This window comes from Hyaena hyaena, unplaced genomic scaffold (genome assembly GCF_003009895.1).
Source record: "Hyaena hyaena isolate Hyena2069 unplaced genomic scaffold, ASM300989v1 scaffold_180, whole genome shotgun sequence".
Classification (NCBI taxonomy): domain Eukaryota; kingdom Metazoa; phylum Chordata; class Mammalia; order Carnivora; family Hyaenidae; genus Hyaena; species Hyaena hyaena.
The window spans coordinates 2,365,050-2,381,511 of record NW_024080811.1 but is presented as its reverse complement, the minus strand read 5'-3'; the positions used below and the strand labels follow the sequence as shown (position 1 = coordinate 2,381,511).

At 38.6% G+C, this 16,462-nt stretch overlaps 1 protein-coding gene across 1 annotated transcript in view; it reads left to right on the top strand.

Moving 5' to 3' along the window:
- Nucleotides 1-16,462, top strand: part of HACD2 (3-hydroxyacyl-CoA dehydratase 2) — a 106,883-nt gene that overhangs the window by 15,228 nt on the left and 75,193 nt on the right. The window contains exon 3 of the mRNA XM_039240626.1: nt 14,032-14,050. Coding sequence (XP_039096557.1) covers nt 14,032-14,050 — 19 coding nt within the window. The remainder of the gene's footprint in view (nt 1-14,031; nt 14,051-16,462) is intronic.

Here is a 16,462-nt window from a genome sequence, read left to right as displayed (position 1 = left end):
CCTGAGGAACCTCCACACTGTTTTCCAGAGGGGCTGTACCAGTTTACATTCCCACCAACAGTGTAGGAGGGTGCCCGTTTCTCCACATCCTCGCCAGCGTCTAGAGTTCTCTGATTTGCTCATTTTAGCCACTCTGACTGGCGTGAGGTGGTAGCTCAGTGTGGTTTTGATTTGTATTTCCCTGATGAGGAGGGATGCTGAGCATCGTTTCATGTGTCTGTTGGCCATCTGGATGCCTCTTTGGAGAAGTGTCTGTTCATATCTTCTGCCCATTTCTTCACTGTAAACCCTTATTTTCTAGAGACAGAGACTGAGCATGAATTGGGGAGAGGGGGCAGAGAGAGGGAGACGCAGAATCTGAAACAGGCTCCAGTCTTTGAGCTGTTAGCACAGAACCCGATGCAGGGCTTGAACCCACAAACTGGAAGATCATGATCTGAGCTGAAGTTGAATGCTTAACTGACTGAGCCACGCCGGTGCCCCTGATACTCTTATTTTTAAAATCAAACTTACTTATAAATTGTCACATACATCTGACTGCTTCTTTATGTCCCCAAACATTTGTATACTGACAAACATTTTTAAAATTTTTTTAATGTTGTTTTGTTTTGTTTTGTTTTTTTACAAATAGTTTATTGTCAAGTTGGTTTCCATATAACACCCAGTGTTCATCCCCACAAGTGTAATGTTTTATTTTTTTTGGGGGGGGAGGGAGTGGTGGAGGGGCAGAGAGAGGGAAACACCGAATCTGAGGTGGGCTCCAGGCTCTGAGCTGTCAGCACAGAGCCCGATGTGGGGCTTGAACCCACGAACTATGAGATCGTGACCTGAGCCGAAGTCGGACGCTCAACCAACAGAGCCACCCAGGCGCCCCTGAAATACATTTTTTAAAAAGTAAATTACTTTCTATTTCTTCTTTGCATATCAGTTAGAACATTGTATTTTTTAAAAATGTTTCGGTGGATAGATGATACCATCTGTAAGTTTCATTTCAGGATAGAAGAGGTATTGTAAAATACATGCGATTAAAAAGGGGAGGTACAGTCTACTAGTACTATGACTTGCTATTCTGTCACACAAAGAAAACATGATAGCCCTTGAGCAGTCTACAGTTGATGCTTACATAACACATGGATTGGAGCACCAACCTCCTGTGCAGTTGAAAATCCATGCATGACTTTTGACTCCCCAAAAATTTAACTCCTAATAGCCTACTATTGACTGGAAGCTTTACCAATAACATAAACAGTTGATAAATTATAAGGAAGAGAATATAGAGTTATTGTACAGTACAGTAGTAGAGTGAGACACCACACATCTCCTCATCTCCACCCAAAGTTAGCAAAGCTGGATCCTGGAGTGATACCCAGTCTGTGCTCCTCTTCCCAGGAATGTAGAAACCTCATTTGAAGCACAGTTCAGGGGAAGTCAGAGAACTGGCAAAGGCAGAGCACCTTTAGGCCTTCTCTGTAGGTCACTTGCTTCACCCAACTTCCTTTACGTGGTTCTAACACAGTTTCTGATTAGGAAATGCTGGCAAGCCAAGAGAGGTCAGTTCTCCTTGGGTATTGGTTCCCAGCCTTAGAGAATTTTCAGCACCATGGACAGCGCTCCTTACTCCTTTCCTCTCTGCAACCTAGGTTTCTGCCTGATGCTATCCTACACCCAGAGTTCTCCTGGAACCCTTACTCCAGGGAGGCAGGTTATCATTCTGTGGTCCACGGACCACTCTAGCCAGTGACTGGCCCTGCCACTTTGTTGAGAATCCCTCCCCAGAGCTGGTTCCTTTGCATCTCTCAGTTGAAGACCTCAATGAACCCAGCTTCCCCCATATGGGCAGTATGGTAAGGAGTGCACAGAGCAGATGAGGGCCCTACTGTCAGAGCATCCTCCACATCTTTCTTCCACCTTCCCCTCATTTCTAGTGATTTGGCAACCTCTATCTTTTTAGTCATGATACAAAATATGTGTTTATTGAAAAAAATCTGAGTGTAAGTGGACCCATACAGTTCTAACTATTGTTGTGTAAGGATCAACTATATATCCTTTTCTGTAATGTCCAGTTGTTAATCAGCCACTTGGATGGGTGCCTTACCACATGTATGGATAGGTTTGCTATCTGTACACTGTCATTTATCTTGTCTCAGCATGTTCTTTATTCATGCCTTTCATTCTCATTTAAATTTATAGACGTCTCTTAGTTTTCCTCCACTTTGTAGCAGGAGGTCCAGATTATCTTGTCATATTCACACATTTGAGATTCTTAGCAGTATATTCTTTTGAAAAAGATTATAAGATTTCCAGTGTAATAATTCTTTTCTTAACAGTTATCAAATTTTTGAAGCTTGATTTTTAAAAAATCTATGCCTCCTTCACCTACCTCCCCAAAATTTAGTGAAATAACAGTTTTTGAGTACATGGTCTTATTAGGCATATTTTAGATGAGCTAAGTCTTGTCAAGTTATGGCTTCAGCAGGTATCTTCTAACTAATGTACAATAAAATAATATGATAGAAAAATCAGGGAACTAGAAATAGAGCCTAGATTCTGGACATTACTTACAACCTTGAGCAATTTGAGCCATTTTTCTAAGTCTTGGTTTCCTCATCTGTAAATAGACATATCTATCCTGCCTATCTGCCAGGGTTGTTGTTAGGACCAAATAATAAACTGCTGTGGATATGTGAATTTTAGAATGTACTACAAGGGGCACCTGGGTGGCTCAGTTGGTTAAGCCTCGACTTCGGCTTAGGGCATGATCTCATGGTTCGTGGGTTTGAGCCCCGTGTCAGGCTCTGTGCTGACATCCAGCTCAGAGCCTGAAGCCTGTTTCAGATTCTGTATCTCCCTCTCTCTCTAACCCTCCCCTGCTCACGCTGTCTCTCTCTCTCTCTCTCTCGGAAATAAATAAAACATTAAAAAAAATATTTTTTAATGTACTATAAAAGCTTATAGGTCTTATCATCCAGAAAAGCTTTGATCATTAAATAATATTGTTGATGGTTTCAGATTACATTTTTATTATTGTATAAATTTCAGGTATACAGCTTTACAATTCATTATCTGTATATACTGCAAAGTGATCACTGTAAGTCTAGTTCCCAACCTTACCATTGACCCCCTTCATCCCTTTCACCCACCCCATAACTCCCTTCCCCTCTGGTAACCACTAGTCTGTTCTCTATGAGTTGCTTTTATTTTGTTAACTTGTTTTGTTGTTTTTTAGATTCTACATATGAGTGAAATCATATGATATTTGTCTTTCTCCATCTGACTTATTTTGTTGAACAGAATGCCCTCAAGGTCCATCCTTGTAGCTACACATGGCTAGATTTCATTATTTGTAATTGCTTGGTAGTATTCCATTTTATAAATATGCCACATCTTCTTACCCATTCAGCTGTTAATGGACATTTAAATTGTTTTCCTATCTTGGCTTTTATAAATAATGCTACAGTGAACATAGGGATGCATGTATCTTTTTGAATTAGTGTTTTTGTATTCTTTGCATAAATATGAAGTGGAATAGCTGGGTCATATGATAGATTTATCCTTTTTTTTCTTTTTTTTCAGTGATTTATTTATTTTGAGAGGGAGAGAGGGAGGGGGAAGGGAGGAAGGGAATCCCAACCAGGCTCTACACTCAGAGTGCAGAGCCTGACATTGGTCTCAAACTCATGAACTGTGAGATCATGACCTGAGCCCAAACCAAGAGTCAGATGCTTAAACTACTGAGCCACCCAGACACCTCATAATAGATTTATTCTTAATTTTGGGGGGAATCTCTTTACTATTTCCATGGTGGCTACAGTAATTTACAATGTCACCAACAGTGTACTGGGGTTTCCTTGTCTCCACATCCTCCCAACACTTGTTATTTCTTGTCTTTTTCATTACAGCCATTCTAACATTAAGTGATATCTCATCATGGTTTTGATTTGTATTTCCCTAATGAATTAGTGATGAGCCTGTTGACTGTCCATATGTCTTCTTTGGAGAAGTGTCTGATCATATCCTCTGCCCATTTTTTAATAGGGCTATTTGGTTTTTTGTTGTTCAATTGTATGAGTTCTTTATATATTTTGGATATAAACTCCTTGTCATTTATGTAGTTTACAAATACCTATATACTGAATAGAGATCTCCATTTAGTATATATAGGTATTTGTATATTCACTTTGATGATGGTTTCCTTTGCTGTACAGAAGCTTTTAAGTTTAATGTAGTCCCATCTGTTCATTTTTGCTTTTGTTTCCCTTGACTTTAAAGTCAGATCCATAAAGATGTTGCTAAGACTGATATCAGGAGCTTCTTGCCTGCCTTGCTTTCTTTTAGTAATTTTAGGGTTTCAGGTCTTACATTCAAGTCTTTCATCCATTTTGAGTTAATTTTTGTGTGTTGTAGTCTAGTTTTATTCTTTTGCATATGGCTATCCAGTTTTCTCAGCACCATTTGTTGAAGAGACTATCCTCTCTCTCTTTTTTTTTAAAAGCTTTTTTTGTTTAATTTTTAGAGGGAGGGAGGAAGAGGGGCAGAGCAAGTGAGTGAAAGAGAGAGAGAGAGAGAGAGAGAGAGAGAGAGAGAATCTTAAGCAGCTCCACACTCAGCACAAAGCTGAATATGGGGCTTGATCCCACGACCCTGGGATCATGATCTGAGATGAAATCAAGAGTTGGATGCTAAATCAGCTGAGCCACCCAGGTGCCCCTAGACTGTCCTCTCTCTGTGTTATGTTCCTGGCTCCTTTGTCCATGTTATGTGTGCATTTTGTTCTGTTGATCTGTATGTCTGTTTTTACGTTTTGTTTTGTACCAATACTGTACTGTTTTGATTACTCTAGCTTTGTAGTATAGTTTGAAATCCAGCAGTGTGATACCTCCAAATTTGTTCTTCTTTCTCAAGATAGCTTTGGCTTTTCAGTCTTTTGTTGTTTCATATGTATTTTTTAAATATTTTTTGGGGGAGGAGAGCACAAGTGGAGGAGGGGCAGAGAGGGGGATAGAGGATCTGAAGCAGGCTCTGCACTGACAGGCTGACAGTAGAGCTCGATTTGGGCTTGAACTCATGCACCATGAGATCATGACCTGAGCCGAAGTCAGACAGTCAACCGACTGAGCGACTGAGCCACCCAGGTGCTCCACTTTCATATGTATTTAGAAGTCATTTATTATTCTAGTTCTATGAAGTATGCCATTAGAATTTTGATAGTTATTGCATTGAATTTATAGATTGCTTTAGGTAGTGGGACATTTTAGCATTATTAATTGTTCCAATCCATGAGCACAGAATATCTTTTCATTTATTTGTTGTTTTTCAATTTCTTTCAAACATGTCTTACAGTTCAGGGTACAGGTCTTTCACCTTTTTGGTTAAGTTTATTCTTAGGTATTTTATTGTTTTTTGATGCAGTTGTAAATGGGATTGTTAATTTCTCTTTCTCATGTTTCATTATTAGTGCATAGAATGCCACAGATTTCTGTGTATTGACTTTGTATCCTGCAAGTTTACTTAATCCATTTATTAAGTCTAACAGATTTTTGGTGGGATCTTTAAGATTTTATGTGTATAGTGTCTTATGATCTGCAAATAGTGACAGTTTTATTTCTTCCTTTATGATTTGGATGCCTTTAATTTCTTTCTCTTGTTTAATTGCTATGGTTAGGATTTTCAGTACTATGTTGAATAAAAGTGGCAAGAGTGAGCATTCTTATCTTTTTCCTCTTCTTGAGAGGAAAGAGGCGTTCTTTCAGGGCGCCTGGGTGGCTCAGTTGGTTAAGCATCTGACTTCATCTCAGGTCATGATCTCGCAGTTCACGAGTTTGAGCTCCCTGTCGGGCTCTGTGCTGACAGCTCAGAGTCAGGAGCCTGTTTCAGATTCTGTGTCTCCCTCTCTCTCTGCCCCTCCCTCACTTGTGTTCTCTCCCTCTCTCAAAAAATAAATAAACATTAAAAAAAATTTAAGAGGAAAAGCTTTCAACTATTCACTGTTGGATACAAGAAAAAAATATATAATGTTAGCTGTAGAATGGTCATTTATGGCCTTTATTATGTTGAGGTATATTCCCTCTGTACCTACTTTGTTGAATATTTTATCATAAATGAATGTTGAATTTTGTTGAGTGCTTTTCTTTTTTTTGCATCTATTGGGATGATCATTTTTATTTTTCACTCTGTTGATGTAATGTATCACATTGATTTGCATATCTTGAACCATCCTTGCATCCTAGAATAAGTCTCACTGGATCATGGTGTATGATCTTTCTAATGTATTTTTGGATTTAGCTTGCTAAAATTTGTTGAGGATTTTACATCTATTTTTATCAAGGATATTGGCTTGTAATTTCTTTTGTGTGTGTGTGTGTTGTCCGTGTCTGATTTTGGTGTTGGTGATGCTGACCTCATAAAATATATTTGGAAGCTTTCCTTTCTCTTCTGTTTTTTGGAAGAGTTTGAAAAGGACAGGTATTAAGTCTTCTTTGAATGTTTGGTAGAATTTGTCAGTGAGGCCATCTGGTCCTGGACTTTGTTGGAGGTTTGATTACTGTTTCAGTCTCCTTGCTAGTTACCAGTCTATTCAGATTTTCTGTTTCTTCATGATTCAGTTGTAGCAAATTGTATGTTTCTCGGAATTTACCCATTTCTTCTAGGTTGTTATTTCTGTGGCCTCAATTGTAACTTCTCTTTCATTTCTGATTTTATGTATTTGAGTCCTTTTTTAAATTTTTCTTTGTTGGTTTATCTAAGGGTTGTTGATTTTCTCTCTTCAAAGAGCCAGCTCTTGCTTTCAGTGTTTTTTTTAAAATTGTGCTTTAAATCTCTGTTTCATTTATTTCCACTCTGATCTTGCTATTTTCGTCCTTCTACTAATTTGAGGCTTTGTTCTTCTTTTTTTGTTCCTTTAGGTGCAAAGTTAGATTGCTTATTTGAACTTTTTTGTTTGTTTCTTGAGGTAGTCCTGTTTTGCTCCCAATTTCCCTCTTAGAACCACTTCTGCTGCATTCCATAGATTTCGATGTGTTGGATTTTTGTGTTCATTTGTCTCTAGGGTTTTTTTTTATTTCTCCTTTGGTTTTTTTGGATGAACAATTGGTTGTTCAGTAACATGCTGCTTAATCTCCATGTTTTTGTGGGGTTTCCTTTTTTTTCTCTTATAATTAATTTCTCGGTTCATACCATTGTGGTCAGAAAAGATGGTTTTAATATGATTTCAGTCTCTTAATTTTACTGAGACTTGCTTTTTGGCCCAGCATGTGATCTCTCCTGGAGAATGTTCCATGTGCAATTGAGAAGAATGTGTATTCTGCTGCTTTGGGACGGAATGTTCTGTATATATCTGTTAAGTCCATCAGGTCTAATGTGTTGTTTAAAGCCAGTGTTTCCTGATTTATTTTTTTGTCTGGGTGATTTATCTGTTGATGAAAGTAGGATATTAAAATCTCCTACTGTTACTATATTGGTTTTAGTTCCTCCCTTTATGTCTGTTAATTTTGGCAGTCCTTTATGGGTGCATATGTATTTATAAATGTTATATTTTCTTGCTGGATTGACTCCTATGTCATTATATAATGTTCTTCTTTGTCTTTTTTTATAGTCTTTGTATTAAAGTCTATTTTACCTGATAGGAGGATACCTACTCCAGCTTTCTTTTCATTTCCGTTTGCATGGCGTATCTTTTTTTAACCCTTCCTTTTCATTCTGTGAGTGCCTTTACTTATGAAGTGAGTCTTATATGCAGCATATAGATGGATCTCATTTTTGTTTTTTATCCATTCAGCCACTCTGTGCCTTTAGATTGGTGAATTTAGTCCATTTATATTTAAAGTAATTACTAAAAGTATAGACTTATTGCGATTTTATTAATTGTTTTCTGGCCCCGTTCTTGTTCTCTTCCTTGTAGTTGATGGCTTTCTTCAATGTCATGTTTAAATTCCTTCCTCATTTTCTTTTGTGTATTTACTCTAAGTTTTATCTTGTGGTTACTGTGAGGTTCACACAAAATATTCTGTGTAAATAGCAGTCTGTTTTAATTTGATAGCAACTTAATCTTAAACACAATTCAGGAGTGCCTGGGTGGCTCAGTCAGTTAAGCGTCCGACTTCAGCTCAGGTCATGATCTCATGGTTCGTGAGTTGAAGCCCCACTTTGGGCTCTGTGCTGACATCTCAGAGCCTGGAGCCTGCTTCGGATTCTGTGTCTCCCTCTCTGCTCCTCCCCTGCTCGTTCTCTGTCACTCTTTGTCTCTCAAAATTAAACGTTAAAAATTTAAAAAATAAATACAATTCAAAGCTTTACTCTTTTACTCTTCTCCCCCCCCCACATTTTATATTTTTGATGACACATTTTGTATCTTTTTATTCTATGCTTCCCTTAACTAATTATTGTAGTTTTAGTTAAGTTTACTACTTTATCTTTTAACCTTCATGCTTGCTTTATAAGTGATTGATTCACTACTTTGGTTATATATTTACCTTTTCCAGTGAGAATTTACGGGAAATTCCAGAAAGAATTTACTTTCATATGTTTTCAGTTGCCAGTTTATTTCAGCTTAAAGAAGTCTCTTTAGCATTTCTTGTAGAGTTGGTTTAGTGGTGATGAATACCTATAGCTTTTACTTACATGGAAAGCTCTTAATCTCTTCTTCAATTCTGAATGAGAACTTTGCTTGGCAGAGAATTTGGGGTGGAAGTTTTTAGCTTTCAGCACATTGTGTATGTCATGCCACTGCCTTCTGGCATGTAAAGTTTCTAGTGAAAAATTTGATAATAGCCTTGTAGGGTTTCCTTTGTACATAACAAGTTGTTTTCCTCTTGTTGCTTTTAGGATTTTCTCTTAATTCTTAACTTTTACCATTTTAATTTTAATGTGTCCTTCTGTGGATCTCTTTGAGGGTATCTTATTTGAAACTCTGGGAATCCTGGACTGGATGTTCATTCAGTTCCTTTGCAAGATTAGGGACATTTTCAGCTATTATTTTTTCAAGTAATTTTCTTGCCCTTTCTCTCTCTCCTTTCCTGCTGAGAGCCCTACAATGTGAATGTTATCCCACTTGATGTTGTCCTTTAAGTTGTCTTCATTTTTCTCCAGTTTTTTCTTTTTAAAAAAAAAAAAAACACACATTTGTAAAGGTGCTATGTAACCTGGAAAAAGTGTTAATTATTATAAGATATTTTGGAAGTAGCCAGATAAAGTGCCAGAGCATAGAGACATGTCTGTTAATGTTTTTTTTTTCTTGAATTTACATTCTCAGAACTGTTTCTAAAATTAGAATTCTAATTAATTTCCTATCTTCTCCTCTTTTTTCAAAAGACTGTTTTCAGGTTATGTCCTCCTTAGGTCTTTGTTCCTTAAAAAATGATTGTGGGGGTGCCTGGGTGATTCAGTTGTTTAAGCATCCAACTTCAGCCCTGGTCATGATCTCATGGCTTGTGGGTTCGAGCCCTGCATCAGGCTCTGTACTGACAACTCAGAGCCTGGAGCCTGCTATGAATTCTGTGTCTCCATCTCTCTCTGCCCCTCCCCTGTTCTCCCTCTGTTTGTCTGTCTGTCTCTCTCTCAAATATAAATAAACATTTTTAAACATTTTAAAAAATGATTGTGGTAGTATTTGGTATTTAGGTTAAAAAAAATGGGCACTTGACAAACAGCTATGTCAATTCCCTCCCCTTTTAAAATTGGGGAGGGGCACCTGGGTGGCTCAGTCGGTTAAGTGCCCGACTTCGGCTCAGGTCATGATCTCACAGTTCGTGGATTCGAGGCTCGCGTCGGGCTCTGTGCTGACAGCTAGCTCAGAGCCTGGAGCCTGTTTCAGATTCTGTGTCTCCCTCTCTCTGACCCTCCCCTGCTCACGCCGTGTGTCTCTCTCAGAAATAAATAAAACATAAAAAAATTTTTTTTAAAAATTGTGGATATTTTTTTAGCCCTTGTGATTAAGGTGTCTGGGAGCCAATACATTATAATTCTTTGATTCAGATTGGAGTTTGGGGAATTTTTTCCCCTTCTATTGCCTATTCTATTACCAAGTCCCACCACTTCTTTATCTGAGTGATTCACAGCTACATTCTTTCCTATGTTCTCAGTCTCATACTGTGCAGGTCATTATCACACCACACTGAAATAACTGCTGCAGCTCCTTTGCTATTCGTTCTGCCCTTGATTCTTTTGTGTTCCAAACCTTCCAGAGCTTCTTAACATTCATCCATTGCATCACCTTTTTATTTCAATGTTTACTATTGAAGTATAGTTAATATATAATGTTATATTAATTTCAGGTGCATAACATAGTTATTCAACAGTTTTATGTATTATGCAGTGCTCACTTCAATGAGTCTAGTTACCATCTATCACCATACAACTTTTTTTTTTTAACTGAACTAGGGAGGTGCCTTTGGGCTTTAGTTTCTCTCTCTCTCTCTTTCTTCCTTTCTTTCTCTAAATTAGTTTTTTCAAGTATTATTAACATACAGTATTATATTAGTTTCAAGTATACAATGTTTCAACAATTCTATTCACTACACTCAGTGCTGGTCATAAGTATACTCTTAAATCCCCATCACCTGTTTCACTCATCTCCCCTGGCCATCTTCATGTCTGGTAACCACCAGTTTGTTTTCTATAGTTAAGAGTCTGGTTATTTGTTTGTGTCTCTTTTTTTGTTTGTTTTGTTTCTTAAATTCCACAGATGAGTGAAATCATATGGTATTTGTCTTTCTCTGGCTGACTTACTTCACTTAATATAATACTCTCTAGATCCATCCATGTCATTGCAAATGGCACGGTTTCATTCTTTTTTATGGCTGGGTAATATTCCACCACGTATGTATAAAACATCTTTATCCATTCATCTATTAATGGACACTTCAGATGTTTCCATATCTTGGCTGTTGTAAATAGTGCAGAAATAAACACACAGTAGGTACACATATTTTTTTGAATTAGTGTTTTCATATTCTTTGGGTAATTCCCAGTAGTGGGATTGCTGGATCATATGGTGATTCAATTCTGTTTTTAACTTTTTGAGGAACCTCCATCCTGTTTTCCACAGTGGCTGCATGAGCTTACAGTTGTACCAACAGTGCACTAAAGGTTCTGTTTGCTCAGCCTCCCTGCCAATACATGTTATTTCTTGTCCTTTTGATTCTAGCCATTCTGACAGATGTGAGGTGATATCTCACTGTGGTTTTGATTTGCATTTCCCTGATGATTAGTAATACTGAGCATCTTTTCCTGTGTCTGTTGGCCATCTGTATACCTTTTCTGGAAAAATGTCTCTTCATATCCTCTGCCCATTTTTTATCAAATCATTTGGTTTTTTTTTGGTATTGAGTTGTATAAGGTTTTTATATTTTGGATATTAACCCCTTACCAGCTACATCATTTGCAAATAAATACCTTTTCCTAATTGGTGGGTGATATTTTTGTTTTATTGACCATTTTCTTCTCGGGGCAAAAGCTTTCTATTTTGATGTAGTCCCAATAGTTTAATTTTGCTTTTGTTAGAAGGCATATCTAGAAAAATGGTCCTACCACATATGTCAAAGAGATTACAGTCTATGTTTTCTTCTAGGAATTTTATGGTTTCAGGGCTCACATTTAGGCATTTAAACCATTTTGAGTTTAATTTTGTGTATGGTGTAAAAAAGCAATCCAGTTTCATTCTTTTATGTGTAGCTGTCCAGTCTTCTCAGCACTATTTTTGAAGAGACTTTCCCACTGTTCTTTTGCCATAGGTTATACCATACAACATTATTAGAGTATCATTGACTATATTCCCTATGCTGTACTTTTCATCTCCATGACTTAATTTATTTTATAACTGGAAACTTATACCTCTTCATCCCCTTTATCTGTTTCATGCATCTTAATCTTTTCTTTTTCTTTTTTTTTTTTTCATTTTGCTGCTCTGTCTGGGTAAGTTCCCTTGCCTTGTCTTCCAGCTTGCTGATTCATTTTTCTGATTCATCCAGTCTGCTGTTGAACCTTTCTACTGTATTTTTTAAATTTCTGTTTGATACTTTCTTAAAATTTCTACCTTTTTGTTAAAGTTCTTACTGTGTTTAACCATTCTTCTGCTGAGTTCACCAAATATCTGTATGATAATTTCTTTGAACTTTTCATCAGGTTGATTGCTTATCTGTGTTTTGTTTAGTTCTTTTCCTGAGATTTTGGCATGTTCTTTTTGGATACATACTCTGTTTCCTCATTTTACCTAACTCTTGTGTTTGTTTCTATTACCTAGTATTGGGTAAGTCACCTACCTCTCCCAGTCTTGAATGAGTGGCCTTACATAGAAGATGCACTATTGGGCCCAGAAACACAATCTCCCAATCACTATAACCAGGTGCTCAAGGGGTGTCCCCTGTGTAGGCTGTGTCATCCTTCTGTTGTGGCAGCTCCCGGGGCTGTGGTATGTTGGTGGGCTGGACTGGCACTTGGTTGGGCTGCAAGTGGTGTCCACAACTGCTACAGGGTGTCCTGTGGGCAGGGCTCTCGGCTGGGTGTGCCTACTGTCACTAGCATGTTAGAGGATTCCAAAATGGTGCCTACCAGTGCCCGTATTTAGTAAGGTAGACTTGAATTGCAAAAGTCCCTCCTACCAGTGCCTGTTTCCAGGGAGAGTTCCTACTGTTTAAGGTTAGCAAATGATTCTCCTTTACCTATGCTCTATGTACTATTCAGGTTGGTGTTTTTGTGATGGTTTCTGGGTTGAGTGAGGCATGTCAGCCCTTTAAGAGCAGGTTTTCCATTCCCTGCAATTTTAGTCTTCCTGAAGGTGATCCCTGTCGATTTTCAGAGCCTAGTGTTTTGAGGGCTCATCATTTCTGTTCAAGATCTAAGGATTTGGCACCAGATATAGAACTCAAGTACCTTTGATCTGGGAAAAAGTCTATTCCTTTGACGTCCCTCGCAGTCATGACCACCATAGCTAGGGTTTGTTTTATTTCCTAGCAAGTCTGTGTTTCTGCCCCCTTTCCCATCTTGATGCTGTCCTTTTATCCTTTGTATGGAGGCTCTGTTCATTGAACTTTCAGGCCCCTTGCAGAAGGAATTATTCCACATTTAGTTGTAGATTTGTTGTGTCCATAGAGGAGGTGCGTTTAGGATCTTGGTACACCACTATCTTGAACCCAGCTCTTCAGATTACCTCTTTAACACAACCACCACCGGGGTTAAAGCAATGCCATATATAGGATGAATTGGAAGGCAATTTAGAGTGACCCAATTGGCCACTTGGATGGCCACTGAAATGGAAGAGAGATAGCAATCACACCCAAAGCACTGAAGATAAAAACTATGAAGGCAGATGCCAGAAGTATTAGCAGGGCTTGGAAACCAATAGGACTTGTAGGTGAGGGGAAAGAAAATAGCTGAACTTGGAAGACTGGGAGGTTGATGATTAAGAGGCATAGCAGGTGTGAAGGTAGGAAAGGGATGAGTTTCTGAAAGAGGCATGCCATGTTTGAGCTGCTGGTACACCTAGGAGCTGGTACACCTAGACGGAGGGGTATAAAGGCAGTTTGCAGTGTGAGCTTGGAGCATAAAGAGAGATAGGGTAACAGATTGGACTTGGAGTATGCCTGTAATGAGGTCACCAAATGAGACAAGGAGTCTGAGTTTGGAGCTTTGTAGGTTGAATGAATGTCTGCATTGAAGGGCCTGCTGGATAAGAAAAGCCAAAAAAGGCTCTTCTGACCCACCCTGTGTTCTATAGTCTGTGACAGTTCTGTTCTGCAGAATGTGGGACATGGGAGATATACACCTACTGTTCTTACGGGTTTATATATTGTAAAAGAGATCCTTGACATCTGGTAGACTACTGGGTGAGATTTACTCCTTACAAAATCTTCCACAGATACACAAACTAAAAATGAACCAACAAATGAAAATAAATAAATAAGAATTTACGTTTTGTTAAATAGCCAGGTTTAAAATTGCAATGTGTATTTTTCAAATTCAGTATTGAAAAGCTAGTTTATATAACCTATATTATTACTGATCTTTACTAATTCTTTTCTCCCTCTTTTTTTCCTCTAGGTTTTACATTGTGCGGTAGGTAAGTATGGACTTTTCCCCCTACTATGCACAGTGGATTTTCCTTTGTTTTGAAGTCATAAATAATAGGTCAATGTGATTATTACTGAATATTGAAAAAACTAAACTAGTTAATTATTATATATAGAATTGCATACGTTGGTGTGGCTCTTGGTTTCTGAAATGATAGGTACTATTTAGATCTTATCACTGAACAGTTTATTAAATGTCACAACTATTTTGCTCTGTCAGTTTAAAGAGGCCCGTCTCACGTCGTTACAAGGGTGACAGAAACACTAGCATATATATTAAAATGTGACTTGGGGTCCTGGTTCTGAACTATGTAGAAAGCCCTCTTGTAATCACTTAAATATTATATTTTCTTTCCTTATGATGAAAATGGAGTACTGTGTATATTGCCTACCTCCCAGAAGAATACTGAGTGTGTGTGAGAGGGACTGGGAAAATATAAAGTTATATAAATGTAAGGGATTTATATGGAAAGCAGATACAGTGTGTTTTCTTTCGGGGGGAAGGAGCGGGTCATCCGATTCTGCTCTGGAAGTGAGGTGTAGCTTCTCGTCTGGGATGGGCTAGACCCCTCTAAATAGAACTGAATTTTGGAAAGTTGACAGATTCTGTAGAGTAAACAAACCCCTAGTGATTGCCATGAGTCTGAATTTGTCTGAAAGGGAGGACTTGCAGTTGACCTAGGAAAGCACCAAAGGTCTGAAAACTCAAGAACCATGCATCCAAACTATTTTGGTCCTATCAACTTAATTCACAAGTTAAGTGGGTGCCCACTATATTCAGGGCACCGTGCTTGGCACTGTAGCGTGCAGAGATGAGGAGACTTGTTCAGAAGGACACACGGGTGGGGGCCCCTTGGTGGCTCAGTCGGTTAAGCGTCTGACTTCAGCTTAGAACCTGGAGTCTGCTTCAGATTCTGTGTCTCCCTCTCTCTCTCTGCCCTTTCCCGCCCCCCAAATAAATAAAGATAAACTTTGGGAAAAAAGGATACACAGGTGGACACACAGCAAGCTATCTACCTTAGGTCTTGCACAGTCGCTCTGATATCCAGCTCCATTAATTTTAAGGAAGACAAAGCATCTTCATTGTAGTCTTGCACCTCAGCTAATTTCCACTAGGACTGAGGTCTATAGTCAGGAGTTTCTCCCTATGATTTGCAGAATTTTGTAAGCATGTGTCTGTATTTATTTTAGGAGTGGCTGGATAGAATTCATAGCTTACATTAGATTCCCACAGGAGTATGTGATCCCCAAAAGGTTAAGAAATACTGCTTTAGAACCTTTGAGCAAGAGATTTGAAAGGGGCTTGGGGTCTCATCTGCCACATGATCTGCTTTCTCAGAAGTTATAGGACCTGGACCATGTCACATAGCCAGTAATGGGTTTTAGCTTACGTGTAATTTCACATGTTTCCTTTCTGATCCTTTGTGTACGATTTTGAGATGAAAAATTTTTTTCATCATGCATTTAGATGGTTAAGTGCATTTTAAGCATAAGCTTATAGATTAAGGTATACATTTGGCCAGAGAGAGTTCTGGAACCACTTTAGGCCTTTCTCACATGATTGAACCTTGTGCCCCATTCTCCCTATTCTCTTAACCTTCGTGTCCTACATTTTAATCACTATTATTTCATTGTGTTTTAATGCCCCAATTCCCTTTATCTTACAATGTGTTTTCATACCCTCTTTATAAAATGTCTATCCCTAGAAATAAAGTTTATGACCAGTATATTTATTCATACCAAGAAAGTTACTGAATGCCTGGCAGGTGGTGGGTGCCAGACAGTGGGTTGGACAGTGAGAGTAGAAATGTGAGCAGGCCCAAGCTTGGGTTCAGGAAACACGCAGTCAGATGGCCAGCCTTCTGAGCTCTGCTGATGGGAGGCAGTCCACAGACTGGTGTTCAAGTCACACTCTATTCTGATGGTTTGTGGATAAGTGTCCCCAGGGCCTAACGTGGCACTTGACATGTAGTAGATACTTTATTTATTTATTTATTTTTTACAAATAGTTTATTGTCAAATTAGTTTCCACATAACACCCAGTGCTCATCCCCACGAGTGCCCTCCTCCATGCCCATCTCCCCCCTCCATCCATCAGTCTTCAGTTTGTCAGCATTCAAGAGTCTCTCATGGTTTGCCTCTCTCCCTTTCCCCCACCATTTCCCCCCTTCTTCTCCCCCATGGCCCTCCGTTAAGTTCCTCCTAATCCTCCTATACATGCAAACATGATATTTGTCCTTCTCTGCCTGACTTATTTCGCTCAGCATAACACCCTCAAGGTCCATCCATGTTGCTACACGTGGCCAGATTTCATTCTTTCTCATTGCCATGTAGTATTCCATGGTATAGATAAACCACATCTTCTTGATCCATTTGTCTGTTGATGGACACTTAGACTCTTT